This window comes from Myxocyprinus asiaticus, chromosome 21 (assembly GCF_019703515.2).
Source record: "Myxocyprinus asiaticus isolate MX2 ecotype Aquarium Trade chromosome 21, UBuf_Myxa_2, whole genome shotgun sequence".
Classification (NCBI taxonomy): Eukaryota; Metazoa; Chordata; class Actinopteri; order Cypriniformes; family Catostomidae; genus Myxocyprinus; species Myxocyprinus asiaticus.
Window position 1 is genome coordinate 38,414,005 of NC_059364.1, and position 21,765 is coordinate 38,435,769.

Genomic DNA, 21,765 nt, shown 5'->3' on the forward strand with positions numbered 1-21,765 from the left:
TCGGAGAGGCGGGCTCATCCAGTCGGACGTGGAAGCCTCAGCTGGGCTCCCCCCCTTGGGTGCGGTTGCCCAGTCACAGGCTGACGTGGAGATGACGGACATGCTTTTGAGTGGAACCCTCCGCTCTCCCCTGAACCCTCGCAGCTCGATGATTGGTTCCTGGGCTCATGGCGCCGGTCACAGCCATGCCCCACCTCGCCCCAGTTCCTTTCTTCTCGGAAGTGCACGAGGAGCTGACAAGGTCGTGGGAGGCACCTTTTACTGCCCGGTCCCAATCTTTCAGCTCCCCCGCCCTCACTACCCTCGATGGTGGGGCGGTCAAGGGCTATTCGGCGATCCCCCCGGTGAATAAGGCACTCGTGGTCCACCTATGCCCGCAGAGCACCGCCACCTGGCAGGGGCGTCCAAAGCTCCTGTCCAAGGCCTGTAGGTTTACGTCGTCCCTGACGGCCAATGCCTACAGTCCCCGCCCCTGCGCACCCAGCTGTGGCACAGATCAGCCCCCGATGTGAGTCTCCACGGGTCACGTGGACAGGCCTCTTCCTCCCCCGTCCCAGGCTGTTCCGGGGGTGGTCACAAGGATCCAGGTAAGTGCTTCGATGTCCCTGAACTCAGTACGGCCACGACACGGCGTGGCACCTCAGGCTCCACCCCACCGCAAGGCCCCACCCGCCGGTACATCCGACGAGATTGTCCCTTTGGTCCCCCTCGCCCGGAGCTTGGATGCGTGGCTTGCGCTTTCCAACCTGTCGCGATGGCTGATCCGGACCGTCCGACTCGGCTATGCGATTCAGTTCGCCAGGTGTCCGCCCAGGTTCAGCGGCGTTCACTTCACCCCGGTGAAGGGCGAGAACGGCACTACCTTGCGCGCGGAAATCGCTACCCTCCAACGGAAGGGTGCGATAGAGCCTGTCCCTCCGGCAGAGATGAAGAAGGGGTTTTACAGCCCCTACTTCATTGTACCGAAGAAAGGCGGTGGGTTGCGGCCAATCTTGGACCAGCTAGTACTGAACCGGGCTTTACACAGACTCCCGTTCAAGATGCTGATGCAAAAACGCATTCTAGCGAGCGTCCAGCATCAAGATTAGTTCGTGACGGTAGACCTGAAGGACGCGTACTTCCACGTCTCGATTCTACCTCGACACAGACCCTTCCTGCGGTTTGCATTCGAGGGTCGGGCGTATCAGTACAAGGTCCTCCCTTTGTCCCCTCGCATCTTCACGAAGGTCGCAGAGGCAGCCCTTGCCCCGTTAAGGGAAGTGGGCATTCGCATCCTCAACTATCTCGATGATTGGCTAATCCTAGCTCACTCTCGAGATGTGTCGTGTGCACACAGGGACCTGGTGCTCTCGCACTTCAGCCGACTAGGGCTTCAGGTCAACTGGGGAAAGAGCAAGCTCCTCCCGGTTCAGAGCATCTCTTTTCTCAGCTTGGAGTTGAGATGACGGCATGCCTCATGAACGAGCGCGCACAGTTGGTGCTGACCTGTTTTAAGGCATTCAGACAGAAGACAGCGGTTCCACTGAAACTTTTTCAGAGGCTCCTGGGACATATGGCATCCTCAGCAGTGGCCACTCCACTCGGGTTGATGCATATGAGACCGCTTCAGCACTGGCTCCAGACTCGAGTCCCGAGATGGGCATGGCGCCGTGGGACACATCATGTGGACATCACGCCGGTCTGTCACCGCCTCTTCAGCCCTTGGACCGACCTCACATTTCTACGGGCAGGCGTTCCCCTAGAGCAGGTCTCCAGGCGCGTCGTGGTTACAACAGACACCTCCAAAACGGGCTGGGGCGCTGTATGCAATGGGCACGCAGCCGCCGGCTCCTGGACAGGCCTGTGGCTACGTTGGCACATCTACTGCCTTGAGTGGTTGGCAATTCTGCTCGCCCTGCCGAGGTTTCGGCCGTTGATCCAGCATAAGCATGTGTTAGTTCAGACAGACAACACAGCAATGGTGGCATACATCAACCGTCAAGGCGGTTTACGCTCCCGTTGTATGTCACAACTCGTCCGACGTCTCCTCCTCTGGAGTCAGCAGCACCTCAAGTCGCTGCGAGCCACTCACATCCCGGGCGACCTCAACACTGCAGCGGATGCGCTGTCATGACTGGTTACCCTCAGGGGAGAGTGGAGACTCCACCCTCAGGTGGTCCAGCTGATTTGGAGTCGATTCGGGCAGGCACAGGTAGACCTGTTCACTTCCCAAGAATCCTCCCACTGCCCGCTCTGGTACGCCCTGACTGAGGCACCTCTCGGTATAGACGTGCTGGCACACAGCTGGCCCCCTGGACGTTTCCCCCAGTGAGCCTACTTGCACAGACCCCGGTGTGGTCTCCGACATAGACCTGGTGGCCCCAGTCGGTTAACTCTTTTTTTGAGGAGAGAAAAAAAGAGAGGATAAGAGACCACGACTGGGCTAGCCTTTCTCTATCTTTTGGGCAGTCGACTTGTCCCCGAAGGGCTGTTGGACACTCATAACAGCGTTGGGGGAGGTTACGTGTCAGTCTGGTGCGCTGGCTATGAGGCACACAGTGGTCTGCCCGTCACACACCGCCAGTTCACGTAACATAGTTCAGCCAGTTGTGGCGTTTCGTATAGGGACCCCTAGTGTCACTACATCGACACAACGTCAAGTGAGTGACAGATAGGGATCATCCTGGTTACTTGCGTAACCTCCGTTCCCTGATGGAGGGAATGAGATGTTGTGTCCTTCCTGCCACAACGCTGGACTACCCGCTGAAATGGCCGGGACCTTGTCTCAGCTCCTCAGCACAAAACCTGAATGAGTGGTTGCATACCAGCTCCTTTTATACCCGTATGTCCGGGGGAGTGGCATACAAATTCCACTCGCCAATTTTCATTGGCCTTTTTTCAAAGACCAGAGGTGTTTTGGGCTCCCAAGAGTGACCCCTAGTGTCACTACATCGACACAATGTCTCGTTCCCTCCATCAGGGAACGGAGGTTACGCAAGTAACCAGGACGTTAAATGTATTTGGCTAAGGTGTATGTAAACTTATGACTTCAACTGTAGATAGATAGATAGATAGATAGATAGATAGATAGAACATTTTACATTTTGGTATTTGAGATCAGACATGATAGCATTTGTTTTGTGTCCTTCTTATCATAACTGTGTGTGTAGCATTTGTTATGTGTCCTTCTTATCATAACTGTGTGTGTGTGTGTGTGTGTGTGTGTGTGTGTTTGTTTGTTTGTTAAGTGTATATGGCAGTGTGCAATCTCCATTGTAATTATATCTCTGCTTCCACATTGATTTGCCCCTGAGAATTGCAACAGGGAATTCATCCTCCAGTAATAAAATTACACAACATTGGCAGTGGCTGGAGATGGGGAAATGTAATGTCTTATATGAAATATTAACATATTTGGTGGTTTTAATTGACTTTCCCACCATATTAGAGCTCTCACTTGCTCTGTATTCTACCTCACTGCCCCTCTCTCTTGTTTCTTATTCCTGGTTCTCCTCAATGATAATAGTGGCTAGTTTCAGAAATGACAGTTATTTCTCACTTTATTAAGTGACATAAGGGATCACATGTAATTATAGTGATTACCCATTCTTCATCTGACCTCATTCTCCTGCAGTAGACTGCAGACAGGCAGCAGGATTTTCAAAAGATAGGTGAAGTGTGTCTTTATTTCGTTGTTAATATACAGTGCTTTCTCATGTCCCACTGTAATGTGCAGAGACTACTATTAGAAAGCCACTCATAGGTTGACTTCTGGAAGAGTGTAAGTGTTGTGCCTCTGTGGTGCTTTCAAAATATTGCTTTGTTTATTTGAGTGCAAAATGTTACTTTCTAGCTCAAACCACTATCTGTTTGGCTGAACATGAGAGATGGATGGATTTTTTTTGAGAACCCTTTTTGGAAATGATTATTAGTTAATAAGTAAGTTTCTTAAGCTTCTTGCAATTTCATTTCCTAGGGGTTGATTTTTATTAAATGAAGAGATTTAAACTTTTTACCCAACATACTTTATACCTAACCTGTAATTTGTTATTTATTTATTTATTTTTTGTAATGTAAAGGTCATAAAAAAACTGATAGAAACTTTTCACTATTTATTTTTGGTACTTTTCAAATGCCTTTATGTATATATTTTTATATGAAAATCCATTATAAAAATACAAATTATAACATGTTTAAAACAATCTAAACAATGAGTGAAATAAACATAAATCTTATTATAGTTCACCTTATTGCATAAACCTTTATATTTATTGTCTTTTTTTTTTTTTTTTTTTTTTTTTTTTAATTACAACTGTCCCACAGTCGTGGTGTCATTTCCACCACTACAAAAAAAGTTATTTAGAAAATATTTTGACAAAAGTGGCAATGAGCAGCATGCTTGAGATGAAATATGAGACAAGTGTTGTTTGAAACAAAGACAAATCAAGGTAAATATCACAATCAATAATTTTCCCAAATTATGCAAAAAAGTATCAAATTATATAATAATTAAATTGTGTGTATTTAGAATACATAAAATGTTTATTCCTTTCTACATCCTCTGACCATTGGCTGCCATTGTGTGTTCCAATTTCTCCCATTTGTTTTAACAGAAGTGGCCCGTCTCTGCTAAATAGTTGAACATAAATAATGTTAGACATTGTTAGTAGACAAATTATATAAACTAGTGAGAATGTGAAAAATGTTTACAATCCTAATGTGCTTGAAGTTGAAGAAACACCCTATTATTGCTTATACACAGGTTTTAGGATTTGAACAAACCACTATTTTTTAAGTATTAAACTTCGATGCATAACTTGTCCCACATGTTTATGCTATGGAAATGAATGATACCTTGAATCGTGTCGCTGACTGAGAGATGTGCTATTACTTTTTCACTGATTTGACTTACAATTTTCAGCTGACGAATGATAAAACGGGAAAAATGTCCCATAGACTTAGATTGAAGTTGGGAAGTAAGCCATATCAGGAAGCCCAAGCCAGTAGCAATGACCTAACAATCACCCAGAATACTCTAGCAACATCCTGGCAACCATCCAGAACACCCAGCAAACACATAGCAATATGCTATAAACCACTAAGAACATATTAGCAACTACACAGTAAAACCCTGTAAACAACCCACAACCCCCTTGCATTGTGGCGGTGATTTTTGGCACAGGCAAGCACCAATCACATTTCCTTTAGAAAAGAACAGCGAGCGGTGGCGGCGGTGTGCGTACATTCATAGAAAACTATTGTTTCAAATGTTAGAATACTCCATGTCGTCCGCCACATGTGTCCGGTGTGCGACCCCCTTCAGGCCTCATTGGTCCAGAGCTACGCTGCATTGAAAGAAGAGTAAGGCTGTGTTGCAGTTGAGAGACAGCTCTCACCGGGACCTGCAGGCAAAATAGATATACAACTTTTTAGGTTATTTAGGTATTCCTATCGTCTTGAAAGGACTTTTGTGGTTCTACTAACTTAGAAATCAAACTACAGCTGTTTGAAGACGGCAAAATGTATCTTCCATGTAAATTGTTGAGTTTTTTTCCTAACTATCCTAGATGAGGGAAAGGACATTTTGTTGGTCACTTGTTTTTTTTTTTTTTCTGAGGTATTTCGCTGGGTAGACTCGGCCACTGTGAAATCTCATAGGTACAAAATTCTCCTCCACAATAGAGAATGACATGACTTCAGTCAACATGATCTTATCGACAAACTGCTTCCGAATGTGCAAGTAAGCTGAAGTTGACCCCATCCTGCCGAATTACTGACATGTGCCATCCCTGATCAGATATTTTTGTATCAATTCAGATGTGTTCACCTTTCCCAGTGTTGCTACTGATACTGATAAAAATACAACTCACTTTTGGCCTACTCTGTGGACATTTCACCTCAACAACATTTCCAGCTTTGGCCAATGGAGGCAGTGGTTTGCAATTCAGTAAGCACAAACCAATTTCAGCAGCAGAACTTTCAACCTCCTGTCGCCATTATCATTCTGCTTCAGTTGCTCTTTGTTCTATTTGGTAACAACAGGAGGACAATTTCTCTGCGCCCCAGTATATGTGTTATTTTCACAAGGTAAACCTTCACTCGCCAACTAGTCGACAGCTTTTCAGGATTACTAGTTGATGAGTACTAAATGAGTAGTTGCAAGCCAAGTTCTGATTTGCTGTAATTGTGTGGTGTCGTGCAGCATTTTCACTATTCAGAGTGAACAGAGAAGTTTGTTGATGGAATCTTGTCATGTCATGCCTGGTTACGACATGGTGTAATGAGATTCTGTGGTTCATTATGTTTAAGAACAGCGTTTAAGGAGCTTTTGCACTCTTCTACTGCCATATTACAGTAAAGTGCATATAATCTATCGGTAGTTTAGCAGTTATGCATTCGAAGAAATGTAGCATGACATTATATCTCAATGCTACCCAGATGTTTCTGATCCTGTTCTGGCCTATTGTGCATCCTAAATGAAATAGATACTAACTCATAGTTTATATTTCCTCTTTGTTTCAGAGATCAGCAGGGTACGAAAGGACATGTACAACGACACGTTAAATGGGAGCACGGAGAAGAGAAGCTCAGAGCTCCCGGATGCTGTCGGCCCTATCGTTCAGCTCCAAGAGAAACTTTATGTGCCTGTTAAAGAATATCCTGACGTGAGTATCAAATCTGTAGCCCATTTACACAGCCGTAAAAGTCATTTTTCTGTAAATACACTTAGCTATATTTCCACTACACTCTTTTGAATAATTGATTATATATTACTTAAGAATGTGAGCTCCAATTATATCAGTTTGTTTGTTATATTAGTTTAAAAGTTGAATGAGAAAAAATTCACAATATGTATGAGTACCTTTCAGTCACATGCACTAGACAAATCAAGGGTACCACTTGAAGGTCACTTAAAAATTATTTACGAATTAATGTATACGCACACACACGCACACACACACACACAAACAAAAGCTCTTTTCTGATCCTAAATGAGTAAGTGGAATGGTAAATAACTCTGCAGCTGCCCGCAATGGCTCTTATTTAATTACAGAGACATACAAGTCAATGTAATCTAGTTTTCCCTGCATTAGGACATGGGCCCACGTCCAGTATATTGATTTCATTAAGACATACTGAAGAAGTGAGGTTGCACAAAGTGTTCAAGTCCATTTTATGAGCCCATTTAATTTATTGTGTTATTAAGCTGATGGTTTGCGGTGGACTGTCGCTGAGCAATATAAATTCAAGGCTTTTTTTCTGTCTCTGTCATGGTCTGGAGATCTTCAAGTGAATATTTAAGTCCAACCATCACAACTGAAAGCATGAATACACGGCAACGATAAGAAATGCACAATTTATTAAAGACTTAAAGGAATATTCCAGGTTCAGTACAAGTTAAACTCAATCGACACTGCTTGTGGCATAATATTGATTACCACAAAAAATTAATTTCGTCTTGTCCTTCCTGTTCTTTAAAAAAAAGGAAAAATCTGGGTTTCAGTGAGGCACTTACAATGGAAGTGAATGGGGCCAGTCCATAAAGATTCAAATACTCACTATTTAAAAAGTATAGCCACAAAAAATAAACAATAGGTGTGTTAACATGATTTAAGTGTGATAAAATCACTTACTAACCTATTCTGTTTAAAGTTATAGCCAATTTTACAATTTCGGTGCCATGATGATGTAATGTCAACAAACACTAAAACCCTAAAACGAATAAAAATGATGATTTAAAGTAACATGCACAAGTTTTAATGGAAAAATTAACGTAAGTGCTTTTATAAAATTATACACTTTTTTTGCCTATAAAACCCTCCAAAAATTGGCCCTTTTCACTTCCATTGTAAGTGCCTCACTGTAACCTCAATTTTTTCTTTTTTTTAAAGAATAGGAGTGACGAGTCAAAATATTTTTTTTGTGGTACTCAACATTATGCCACAAATGCTGTCGATTGAGCTTAAATGTGAAGTGTGTAATTTCTGCGCTCCTAGTGGCACCAAATGGAATTAAAAAAAATAAAGTATGTTTTCAAACAATCTTTTCCAACATCCCTTATACTCATCACGGCCTTTCGCACTCTCTGATTCCCTATGAACAAATAGGCCGTACTAAATGAAAGGTGATAAACGTTTAACATCGTAATGAACAAGATCACTATAACATACATACACCGGATGGAAAGCGTGGCACAGGAATTGGCTCGTCCAGAAACATTGCAGGATTGATCGGCAGCTGGGTGTGCAGTGCGGGATATCCAGCACATGAGGTAGGATTGTACTTCTGGTAACTAGTAAGCGTAACGGCAGCGCCGTTATTGACCATTTATATAGCCCTAGGCGAGATCGCTGTTGTTCACGGGGGGAAGGCAATGGTGTATTAGCTGCTTGCGCGGCGATCACTGTATTGGCACTCATGTTTGCCAGAGCAATCTCATAATTTGTGGTGTGTGTATGTGTGTCCTCCACCTTGTAAATATGACGCCAATGCTAACTCTGGTTTTACTCCATTCTGTATTTCTCTGTAGGCGATGCTAACTTTCTTTTCCTCTGTACACATCTGCCATGGTTTTTCATATTCCCCCAGCTGAACAAGTAGCCACACCCCAAACTCACGCTATAGGATGAGCTTGAAATGGATGGGCGGGACTGAGTGGGCCGCTCAAAAAATAAACATCAGTGCTTTGATAGTGCCTGGGAGGCTCAGTGTTTACACTTTTCGTGAAGGAAAACCCACGAATAGCTTACACATAGTTGTCAATGAACAATAAACTGGGATAGTAGAACCTATTTTGACATCAAAAAAGTTACACACTTCACCTTTAACTTGTATTGAACCCAGAATATTCCTTTGATTTATTATCTATGAGACAGGCCACCTAAAAATGAAAAGTTTGTCATTATTTACTTGGTCTCATGTCATTTCAAACCCAATTGTTCCATTTCTAGTGAAAAGGGACAAAGGCTGTCAAGCTCAAAAATGACCAAACATCATCATAAAAGCACCATAAAATATGGCGTCAATGACGTTCGGTCATGAGATGAGAGAACCAATAACTTTTGACATCATTTACGTCAAACCTGTTGTAATGCCACATTTGTCACCTTCCCTTTCATTATATGGAAAAGAGTGGCCAGGACATTCTTGAAAAATTCACCCTTTGTGTTCCATAGAAGAAAGAAAGTCATGAGTTTCTAACAAAATGAAACAACATGAATATACGATGACAGAATCTTTTTGGTATCTAGTCCTTTAAATTTAGCACTTCCTTTGCAAAGTTTCTACTAAAAATGTTAGCATGCTGCTCTTCTCTGTCCATCAATTGTTGAAAAGCTCTAGTAACAGGGGTGACATTGAATTCTGCTTCAACTTTCCAGTTTGTGTTGTGTCAGACCTGCTCAACCACATCACCAACAATCCTTGGTCAGTAGTAAACAAATCTTTCAAGCAATCACTGTCAGATCTTGCTCGCCTAAGGCTCCCGGCCCTAGGGTGCCAGTCCAGTTTCGACCTGATTGATCCCAATTAACTTATTCTATCGCTGCTTGATTCCTGCAAATAGGCAGCACAAATTGAGTCTCTCCAGCAGGGGTGTAAACACAGTTTGGGATTAAGGCCCTCTGTTTTGCTGAAGTTTCCTGGTTCAAGGGGGCTGTTTATTCGCTTATATTTCCCACGGGAGAGCTGTGTTGTTTAACACACGGTGGCCACTGAAACAGTCGCACCGCATGTCTTTGACTACTTCATGCCTCAACGATATAAATGCCGTGCCTGGAGCCAGGCAGAGAAAATGTGTTGTTGTTAACATGGCCTGACATATCTGTTTGATGTATAAAAATACCTTGAATGGATACTTGGGGATAGTTGACCCAAAAATGAAACTCACCCTCATGTTGGATCAAACTTGTATGACTTTCTTTCTTCAGTGGAGCACAAAATGAGATGTTAGGCAGAATGTTAGGGACTGACAGTCACCATTCACTTCAAGAAGATGCAATGAAAGTGAATGGTGACTTAGACTTCTGTCTAACATCTCCTGTTTGTCATGTCAACAAATCATTTTTGGGTCAACTATCCCTTTAAGGAGCCGTTTACACAAGACACTTTCTCATGTTCAAAAAAGTTGAACTTCTTTTAACATGAACCAACATCTTAAATGTGGAACATAAGAATGCATCTTGTGTGAATGGCTCCTAAAAGTCAATGTTGTTCATCTAAAAAGTTTTCTATCCTTGCTTGCAATTGTATTTATTTTTTCAGAGAAATGCAATCCAATTTATATTTTATTGTATCTTGTGCTATTTATAATACTTTAAGCAAACTGAATTTCATATTCAGTTACTTCTCGACATTGCAAGAGTTTAGTGCTTCCTGTCTGCAGTCGCTGGAGAATTTTTGGTTATTTAGCTGCTGCTCTTAAAAGTCTGAGAGCTGTGAGAGTGGGCCAACACTGCAGTAAAGGCCATCGGTGAGTGTGTGTGTATGTGTGTGTGTGTGTGTGTGTGTGTGTGTGTGTGTGTGGGCGGGTTTAGGTGGTTTACGAGGACATTTTTTTAGGTTACAAACTGGTAATTACAAGGGTATTATGCTATAAATGTAGTTTATGAGGACATTTCTAGTGTCCCCATAATTCAAATCACTTGAAAATGTAAAAATGCAGAAAGTTTTTTGTGAGGATTAGGGGTAGGGTTAGGGTTAGGGGATAGAATCTATAGTTCGTACAGTATAAAAATCATTATGTCTATGGAGAGTCCTCATAAGGATAGCCGCACCCATGTGTGTGTATGTGTGTTCTGGCTGCCCTTGCTGCTCTGAAGGACAGACAGGATAATTATTAGTGAGTTGGGGTTCATTAGGAGGTGGAGAGGATGAGTGATAAAATGAGATGTTCTCAAATAGCCCTCAGTGTAAATGGAGTCCTCCAGATCCACAGAGAGTGTGTGTGCTCATCTGTGTGAGAGAGGGTGTATGAACACAAATGGAACTTTATTTTTTGTAATAAAAGTATAAAGTAACCTACTTTAAATGTAAAAAAACAAACAAACAATTAATTCAATGATTTTGTGTGTCTTAATCAGCACCCTATTTCAGTAGTCAGAGCACTGATTGGATGTCGGCCATTTCTAGGGCTGTCTCAATCGCAGAATCCTTCCAGTGCACTGAAATGTTCGCTCCCTAAAAATTCCCAGAACGCACCATAAAAATCATGGAGCATCGTTGCTCACTATGTTCCCTTACCGGAAACGTTGTCATGTCTTCTGAAGTCTCTCAAGTCATTAGTGGATGAGCTCAAGTGTAAAACTATGAAGTCAGTGCCTTATTTTCTCTTTAAAAGAGATGTTGTTTGTAATGTCTTTCATTCATAATGAACATGAAAGTGAAACTATCTTTTGAATATTAGAGTTGTTAGAAGAAGGTTAAAAATACTCTCCTTTATAATTGTATTCCTTTTTTTTTATGTCATTTCAGTCTCTGAAAGATTAAGCATGTTAATGTTTGTGACATATTGAGTGCGTTTACATGCATTTTAAAAGTTAGATTTCAGTCGGATTAAAGCAATAAATCATCTTTTTAAAATGTCATGCAAATGTGCTAGTCTGACTGAAATCGTACCAGTCCTGTTTTTCAAAATCGATCTAACAGACCTAGATAATGTGATTGTAGATCAGATCTGGTGTAGTAGATCAAATCGTTTATAAATCGATGCTCGTCAAGTGAATTTACAGGGATATTTTAAATGGTTTTCTCCTATCCCCGCCTAATATGCAACTAAGAGACAATGTTAAAACTGCACACAGTAATTTTTTTTAAGTATGTCGAAGTGGCTTACTTTGGCTCACACTGACATCTAGTGACCTGGATGCTGCATCATTCAAGCACAGTAGTTTTCAGTTACCAATGTCATTGTAGAAACTCACTATGCACAGTAAACCAGGATTAATTTAAAGCATGAATGAAAGTGTCCAATAACAGGGTGGTTACTGAGATTAAGCGAATAGTATTCAGCTGGTCATGTGATGCTTGCATGACTGCCACCATGAGGCGCCCCTGCCCCATGTAAAATAAAAGAGCTTTATGAGGTTACAAATATGACTGGACTCTTCATCTCACATGAGTGGTCATGATTGCATTCATATGTTTCAAAATGACTGTTAATTTCTTTAGAAGTAAAACTTTTTAAATGAGGAAAAAAAATTACTGAGTGAACCTCAGTTTTATTTTTCTCCCAATTTGAAAGCCCAATTCCCAATGTGCTTTTAAGTCCTCATGGTTGTGTAGTGATTCACCTCAGTCTGGGTGGTGGAGGACGAATCCCAGCTGCCTCTGTGTCTGAGACCATCAACCTGTGCATCTTATCACGTGGCTTGTTGAGTGTGTTGCCACAGAGACATAGCGTGTGTGGAGGCTTCACGCCATCCACTGCGGCAACCATGCTCTACTCACCACATGCCCCACCAAGAACAAACCACATTATAGCAACCACAAGGAGTTTACCCCATGTGACTCTACCCTCCCTAGCAACCGGGCCAATTTGGTTGCTTAGGAGACCTGGCTGGAGTCACTCAGCACACACTGGGATTCGAACTAGCAAGCTAGTGAACTCCAGGGGTGGTAGCCAGTGTATTTTACCACTGAGCTACACAGGCCCCCACTGAGTGAACCTTTAAGTAAACCTGTCAGAGGTTGATTCCCTGGAAAGTGTAAACACTGTGGTTCTGTGACGCTTTTAAAGTTTTTTTCTTGTTAAGCTTTTGTCATAGCAACATGGGCTCAACCAGTGGTGTGAGTTTGAGGTGGGACTGTCTGTTTATCGACCAATGGCAAATGGATATAGAGTGTTCAGGAAACCTGTATGACAGCAGTAATTATTTTTGCTGTTCCGTTTGGTGATGCTAGTGGCGCAGAAATTACACATTTCACCTTTAAGTCTTGCTTTAAGAGTATCTCTGGTGTAGATCCCTGTAATCTCTCTATTTCCTGTATTGATGTCAAAACCACCTCGGTCTCTCCCAGCAGACATCTGATGGAGGGGGGAAATCATGATAATTGCACGAGACCCCCTCTGGACAACCATTAACTTTAAACTATTAGTCATTAAACAACACAGCTTCTCTTCAAGAGACAACTTCACAGAGATAACAATTACCACCTTCAAACGATTGATAGAGGGTTGCAGTGTTTCTGTGTTTGTGTACATGTTTGTCTCTGTGTTTATGTGTGCCTGTATGTGTGGTCGTACATATACAACCCCAATTCCAAAAAAGTTGGGACAGGATGAAAAATGCTAATAAAAACAAAAAGGAGTGATTTGTAAATTATATTCACCCTGTGCTATATTGAAAGCACTACAACTACACATTTACCTTGTGAATATCATTGTCTTTTTTTAATTTTTTTTTTTATGTAATCAGAAGATTGCAACGCGCTCCAAAAAGTTGAGACAGGGGCAATTTAAGACTAATAACAATTTGACGAGTTAAAGTAACAAAGCAGTGTGAAACAGGAGATATTAAACATGTGAGGCAATCATGTCACAGTATATAAGGAGCCTTGAAAATCATCCTATTCCTTCAAGAGCAAGGATCATTCGAGACTTGTCAATTTGCCAACAGATGCTTCAACAAATAATCCAGCACTTTGAGAACAATGTTCCCCAAAGACAAATTGGAAGGATTTTGGGCATTTCACCCTCTACTGTGCACAATATAGTTAAAAGATTCAAGGAATCAGGTCAAATCCCAGTGCGTAAAGGGCAAGACGAAAACCACTTCTGAATGTGCGTGATCTCTGATCCCTTAGATGTCACTGTCTTAAAAAACATCATTCATCTGAAATGGATATCATGAACATGGGCTTGGGATTACTTTAGTAAACCTTTGTTAGTCAACACCACACGCCGCTGCATCCACAGATCCACAGACCAAATATTTCAAATATATTCACAATGATTTCGATGGTTATGTAAAATCAAGCCCCGTCATGAATATTGCAATGACTGTTAAGCACTTTTTTTTGGCCAGTTAGTTGCCGTTAGACTAGTTTCACAATCCTTCCTTGACTTAAGTCTCTAAATTAAACTTAGCAAACACTGGCATTAGAGTTGGTCAGTTTTCGTGAATACGTTCAAACTATCCCTTTCAATGAATCAATTCAAAACTCTGATTCCATGCTTTGTTTGTATCATCACTTTAGTAAAAATATATGTTGGTAGAGATTGCTGTTTATTACATTGTAATGTTATGTTGGTCCATATAAATCATTGCATATGAATATTGTTCATTTTTTTATCATTTTATTTAATCAATGTGGCAGACAGGTCTCTTGCTCATCATAAAGGAGGAAGCGGGAACTGGGTTAACAACCAAAAATACTTTAATTAAACACAACATAAAATTGCTTTTCAGCATAACCAAACATAAACGCACACACAGCTTCGTGTGCACCTCTCTCTCAAACTGGCATCTCCGGCTCCTCTTAATCTGTCTCCCACTGATTGGGGTAACTCAGCACCAGGTGTCCATCCTCACGGCCCAGCTACTCCCTCCTCCTCGTCACAATCAAGCTATACATTTTCATTAATATGTGTCATATAATATTTCCTGGGAATCAAACTTGTGACCTAGTGTAGCTAGTAACATGCTCAACCAGTTGAAATAATTTCCTGATTAATACATTCTTCAATGTGTTCATTTAAGGGGTCATGAAATGCTCTTTTTTATAATTTGATTATCTTCCCTGAGGTCCACTTTTAATGTTAGTAAAGTTGTTGTTTTTTCATCAAAACAGTCATAATTTACTAATATATGATCATACTCAACCCTGTCTCTGGCCATCTGTCTGAAACAATTGGTTTTGGCTTAAGTGCTTCCTTAAAACTTAAAAGTAATTGCCCACTGTTATGATTGCCTAGCATCGTGCAGCTCCTCAAATACAGCCATATTTGAAACTCAATCAGAAGAGAATGAACAAACCCACAACATTATAAAACAAAATTTCAGGGTTTAAATATAACGCACATCCAACACTTTTTATCCGAATATATAAACTGTTCATCTCAAGCACAACTTTTAACACTCAGCACCATAAACTATCAAACAGTCTTGACATTTGAAATATTTATGAATGGAACTGTTTACTCGCGATCTCGTCCAAGTGTTTTTAACTGCCCCATCCTTCAATAACAGTTCCTTTGCAAAGCTTGAATAATATTATGACTAGTTCACAAACAATCCACCCTAAAATGAGCCGAAAAAAACACAACATACATAGTCCAAAGTGGTGAACTAGGGAGTTAGAGAGTGAGGATTGTAAAGTGCCTGACTTGCTCTCCAGAGCTCGGTGCTCCTGCTGGCTGCCCATCAGAGCCATGTGCTGGCCGATGAGCTGCTCGTACTCGGATGCCTGTCTTTTGTGCATGCTGAAAAGGCGCTCATGACGACGTCTCCTTTTCAGAGTTGTAACTTGACACCGCATCTTTTAAAAGTGGCGTGAAATAAATGATAACGATCAAAGATGTCTGTGTAGTGCATGTTTATATACAAAAATAGTTCAAATTAATGAAGTGTTGGACCTAATTGACTTGCATTCATATTCAAATCATATCTCCATCAAAATATATTTGTTTGTGTTCCGCAGAAGAAAGAAGTCATACGAGTTTAAGTTGGCTTAAAGGCCAATCACATTTACCTTTGCATGGTGAAGTTCCGTGGGCGAAATACAGTTATCTCAATGGAAATACGCACAATCGTGAATTTTGCACGATGGACTTCTGGTGGCGAAGAATTTCCTTTCGCAAATTTCACATGGACTTCGTTTGGTGAACTTTGACAGGCAATTTTGCTGCGTTGACCAATAGGAATTTGCTTGGTTTGGAAGTGAACTCTGAGTGGGCGGAGCTTCGTACACAGCTGCACAGAATTTTCACAATGGAGAAGGATATAACTTTAGTGGCTTTTTACTTCACTCTCACAGTGTATAAAGTGCAGCAATTACAAAGAGGATTTTTGGCAATTCATTTTTTACTGGTTTCACACACGGTCAATGTCCACCCACGCCTTCTTCGCTGGTGGAATTTTGCAGTGCAAAGGTAAATGTGACCGCGCTTTGAGGGTGAGTATATGATGACAAAATAATTTCCTCTAAGGCCTTTCAGAGCAAATTTATAAATATTGAGATATATATTGAATATTGTGATATAAAACATTGAGGAAAAACAAAACATTTAAAAATGTTACGCCCACCAAAAGTGAAAATTGACATAAGAATGATTTAACAAACAATTTAAACAAAAATTCTGCTTTACTTAAATGAGACCCAATATTTATACAAGAATCCACACGAATTCGCCTCCCGAGCAGGGCTAAAAAATCGCTAATTACCTCGTTGCAGGCTGTCGCTGATATTTCTAGGTCAGGGACAGGATGACATGACAGATTTATAGATGAGGTAAAGTATGAAGGGAAGAGTGTGAAAGAAAGAGTGAGAAAGATAAGCAGCCCGGGATGAGCGGCGGTGATGAATGTGAGGGTATGATGAGGTCAGGGAATCGGGGCAGAGGAACAGTGGCCTGCCCCGCCTGATAAAAGAGAGAGAGTGGCCTCACGCGCACCCCGAGCGCCCCACACACACTCGTCTTCCAGACAGGCACGCAGCGGCACAGAAATTAATTTGCTCCTTCAAAATCGTGCTGTGACGCCCCTCTCTCGGCAGCGCGCACCCGTTCTGATTTGCTGAACACTGTTATTAGCCTGGGAAAGACAGTCGTCCTAGAAGAGCAGGGCCGCTCACGACGATTGTTGCCTTTCATTCAAAGGTACAAATCTATAGTTATTTTTGTGTGTGTGTGTGTGTGTGAGGGAGATAATTTTAGAGAGAATATTCCAGGCCATGGAGGAAGAGCAATTGGTAAAGCAGGGTGCTAGCCATGTCAAGGTCATGGGTTTGAATCCCACACTTAAAAAAAAAAAAAAATGTTAACCTAAAAATATGCTTCAGGTGGTAACATCTAAATGTACTGAACCCAGGACATTCCTTTAACACTTCAGAAACACCCAAAAGTGTCATAAAAGTAGTCCATGTGACTTGTGTGTCATATACCAAGTCTTCTGAAGTCATACTTTGTATGATGAACAGACTGTAATGTAAGTCGTTATTCAATCTCATAAACAATCAAATAATTAATAAGGTCCATAAACAACATTGAAATACAGTTATGGTGTTATTATGCTATTCATGGATAACATCAAATGTCATTTCACTGTAAATCGCTTTGGAATAAAGATTCTGTTAAGTGTGTAAATGTACATATTGCTCTTTGTCAGAGCTCGTAAAGCAAAGCTTGCTCACAAACCGTAATGATGTCTGTTTTGCAAGCAGATTGTTTTCTCAAGCCTTCAAGTTCCTCTTAAAGAATCAGTCAACCTAGTTCACTAAACGGCCTGACTGATTTATTTGCAAATCGATCTGAATCAAAATGACTTTTAATAATCTTTATCCAGTGACAAATCACAAATGACTGGAAACATGTTGCTCACTGTGATTGTTGCTTTTCATTCAAAGGAAAATCTATGAATAACTTTACATTATTATTGCTGTGTGTGTAAGGGAGATATTATACCGTAAAGAGAAGACTGTGATGTGGAGGAAGAGTGCTATAAATTCTCTGCTCTGGGTCTTTGTGGGGACAAAGATTTTAATTGTTGAATGTCGAACAGAGCTAGCATGGAGCAAGTGAGTGCGCGAGTAAACGTCTGTTGTCATTTATCATTTCTTCCAGGTTGTGCTTTTCTGGGTCATACTCATCCACAGTCAAGATGAGCAACTATCACTGATTATTAATCATTATAATCATAAGCTGCAAGATTGATTTCTCCTTGGCTCGTTTTGCTTGGCTTTAGTCATCCTTCAAGCAAGTATCATTTTGCAAGTGTGTACAGTGGCCCCAAAAAAGTATATTAAGCTACACTTAAAAATATAACTTAACTGCATTTGATAACAAAATGTTAAAGCCAGATAATGCTAGATCTCTCAGAACTAACTGCAATTGCTTTATGTTCAACTAACATCTGAAAACCAAAAAGTGTCTTTTTTTGCTTCATTCTGAACAGTCTATCATGTCTAGGAGAAACAATTGAGATATTAAAGAGATCCCGTTTGTGATTTTTCTTATCCTATTATGGGTAATACCCCCTGAAATCTTCCATGAAGTCCATTTATGAAAGTTTTTGCTGGTTTTCTTCTCATACATTGAAGTCTGTCCTCTGGGTGTTTAACAGTACATTATAATTTCACCTTACCCAACCAGCACTGTGCCACTCCAAGACACTGCTATTTCAGGAAGACTGTTGTGTTCAGACAGCAAGAGTGTGTGAGTGATTTTGTATGAGCTTGTCCTTGCGGCTGCATGTGTATATGGATCTAAAGGGCAGTGTGTTGAGATGTGTGTGTGTGTGTGTGTCTGTGCGTGTGTGTTTGTGTTTAATGTGTGTGTGTGTGTGTAAGTGTGTGTGTGTGTGTGTGTGTGTGTGTGTGTGTTTGTGTGTTGTTCTGTCATACAGCAGATCTGCAAGACTGCCCTTGCCCTCTCCAGGTGTCATTGTTTTAATTAAATAGGTCTGATGGGATGGACCAATAACTCAGAACTGAATGAGGGTCTAATGAAAGAAAAACTACTGGATGTTAAATATTGGCAGTCGTACCTACAGCAGATGGTGTTAATTAGTATGACTTCATTGTTTATACACATCTCTCTGTGTGTGTGGTGTGTGTGTGTGTGTGTGTGTGTGTGTGTGCATGTGTGTGTGTGTGTCTGTATGTGTTTGTGTGTCTGTGTGTGTGTGTGTTTGTCTGTGTGTGTGTGTGTGTTGTGTGTCTGTGTGTGTGTCTGTGTGTGTGTGTGTGTGTGTGTGTGTGTGTGTGTGTGTCTGTGTGTGTGTCTGTGTCTGTGTGTGTGTTTCTGTGTGTGTGTGTGTGTCTGTGTGTGTTTGTGTGTCTTTGTGTGTGTGTGTGTGTGTGTATCTGTGTGTGTGTGTCTGTGTGTGTGTGTGTGTGTGTGTGTGTGTGTGTGTGTGTGTGTGTGTGTGTGTGTTTGTGTGTGTGTCTGTGTGTATGTGTGTGTGTGTGGGCAGGTTTAAGTGGTTTACGAGGACTTTTTTTAGGTTACAAACTGGTAATTAAAAGGGTATTATGCTATAAATGTAGTTTATGAGGACATTTCTAGTGTCCCCATTATTCAGATCGCTTAACATACTAAACGATGTTTTATTGAAAATGTAAAAATGCAGAATGTTTTCTGTGAGGGTTAGGTTTAGGGGTAGGGGTAGGGTTAGGGGATAGAATCTATAGTTCGTACAGTATAAAAATTATTATGTCTGTGGAGAGTCCTCATAAGGATAGCCGCACCAATGTGTGTGTGTGTGTGTGTGTGTGTGTGGGAATATCTGAGCCTATCTTGCAGTATTGTAACTGTGTGAATTAATGGTGTTAAAATGCATCAATGAAAATCTAATCCATTGATTTACGAATTTATTACAAAGTTGTTACAGTCATGGAAAACCTGGAAATATTAGGGAATTTTAATTTGTATATACCATGTAAATGAATAAAATCTTACAAATAACAGCAATTACTATTGTGAACATACATTTTTGTAGTTATGTTCTGCTCTAACATTTTTCATTGGCTAGAAGTCCTGGCTACAAGTTCCTGTAGCTCAGCTGGTAGGGCATGGTGCCAGCAACACCAAGGTCATGGGTTTGATTCCCAGGGAACATGCCTAGTGTTAAAATGTAAATCTTAAATGAATTTTAAGTTATTTTGGATAAAAGCATCTGCTAAGTTGATTGTTGTGAGAGCTTGTGAGTAAAACTTGCTTCTAATCCAAAATACAATTGTTGACCTATTTTCAATTGACAGCATATTTTTGAAAGTAATTACGTTTGATACCAAATTAATCAAATTAAATCGATCAAATTGAGCAAATATCAGGTTTCTGGATATGTTGCTAGTGTGTTTTTGTTCTTTATTATACAACTTTCTGACATACCTAATTCTGATTGGACGATCGCGGCATCCAGCGGTCTGACATTTCTAAATAATGGCCGCTCATCCTGGAATAAATTGGTATTTCACCGGTCATCTGGTTATTGCTAGTCATCTTTCCTGCTTATCATATCACTCTACTCTACTCTACTATTAGTAAGCTAATACAATCATTTCAACTCAAATCAATATTTTATGTCCATTTATTTATTTATATATTTGGCATGTGTAGTCTTGTAATAAGCAGTATAATGAGCAGTCAGATGGTAATTTTTGCAATATAAACACCAACAGAACTCCGACACAAACTGGAGGTTGAATTGAGCTGTTTCTGGAGTCTCTGTGGTCTTTCTATTCACATAAGAATGTAATTTAAGCTTATATCAATATTTGATGTCCATTTAATTATTTACTTGGTAAGTAACCATGTAATAAGCAGTTTACATCAAGGTCCTGACCATCCTGTTGGGGTTTATTTAGCAGTAATGACCAACTGACTAAAGATTTTCCCTTACATACTTACATTTGGCAGGCACTTTTATCCAAAGCAACTTACAGTGCCATTATTACAGGGACAATCCCCCTGGAGCAACCTGGAGTTAAATGCCATGCTCAAGGACACAATGGTGATGGTTGTGTGGATTGAACCAACAACCTTTTGCTTACCAGTTCAATGCTTCAGTCCACTACACCACCACCACTCTATATAGATAGCTATGCGGTCAGTGGGTGATAATTGATACATGAAGACCTTGCATTATAAGTGGATGGTCAGGTTCTGATTTGAACAGATGGTTTCAATAAGGCCGGGCATTTCCCAGAATAAGGTTATGGACTCCAGCACCTACATAACCTCACCATGTGAAAGTCTAAAATGCGCTAGTCTTCTCATTACTCTGATAATGAACAATAACATGCTCACAGGGGAGAGGTGCAGCGGCGTTCTGAATCACCTCACGGCTAAATAAGTTTAATTAGGGTTCATTAGGACATGATGAGTGCTCACAACACCACCACAGCCCTGAGCTTTATGGCCGCTGGGCACCTCGATCCTCCCTCTCCGGTTGTAACTCCTGATGGCTACACTGCCGCATGAACATGTGAACATCAGTCTGAATCAATGAGAGGCCAGACAAACACCATTGTAGTTACAATATGTCATCAGTATATTAGATATACTATATAGGGGAGAACTACTACAATATGTTTTGGCCAAAACAGTGTTTTGATATTTTTGGATGTTGCCTTCTCCAGCATTTATTTGTTACATTTAGTTGAGTCATTTTGTGCTTGTTAATTGTTTTACTTAAAATTTTTGCTGAAAAGCCAATTATAGGCCATTTAATGCAGGTGTAGATATAAAGAGATGTGAAGATTTGGTTTTGGTGGTTGTGATGGTGGGGACATGCTCAGCCTCTAAAATGTTTCGGCTCACAACACGAATTCTACTTACATTTTGCAGGTACCCCTGCAACCACATGGCTCCATTTTGGTATGTAACGCCCACTTTTCAAGATCCAATCAATTCTCACCATACATGTTACATTGCGGAAGTAAAATGGGTTGCAAACGTTGCATGTTGACTTTAATTATGTAATTAAATTCACATGTGTCTATTATTCTGAGTTAATACTTATACTGAGAACTCCATTAAGTTTCCTGCTTCTAAAGTGAAACCTCCGAGCAACATAATTTTCCTCTGCTTTCAGTTAGCAGACAAAATCTTTAACCACCAGACCTTCA

The 21,765-nt window shown here is 40.9% G+C and overlaps 1 protein-coding gene across 6 annotated transcripts in view; it reads left to right on the forward strand.

Moving 5' to 3' along the window:
* LOC127412298 (protein quaking) overlaps positions 1 to 21,765 on the forward strand; it is a 138,436-nt gene that overhangs the window by 42,425 nt on the left and 74,246 nt on the right. For all 6 annotated transcript variants that reach the window (XR_007892407.1, XM_051648545.1, XM_051648541.1 and 3 more), the window contains exon 2: positions 6,502 to 6,644. Coding sequence is in view for 5 of the 6 variants with exons in the window: in XM_051648545.1 (XP_051504505.1) it covers positions 6,502 to 6,644 (143 nt within the window). In the remaining variant the exon portion in view is untranslated. The remainder of the gene's footprint in view (positions 1 to 6,501; positions 6,645 to 21,765) is intronic.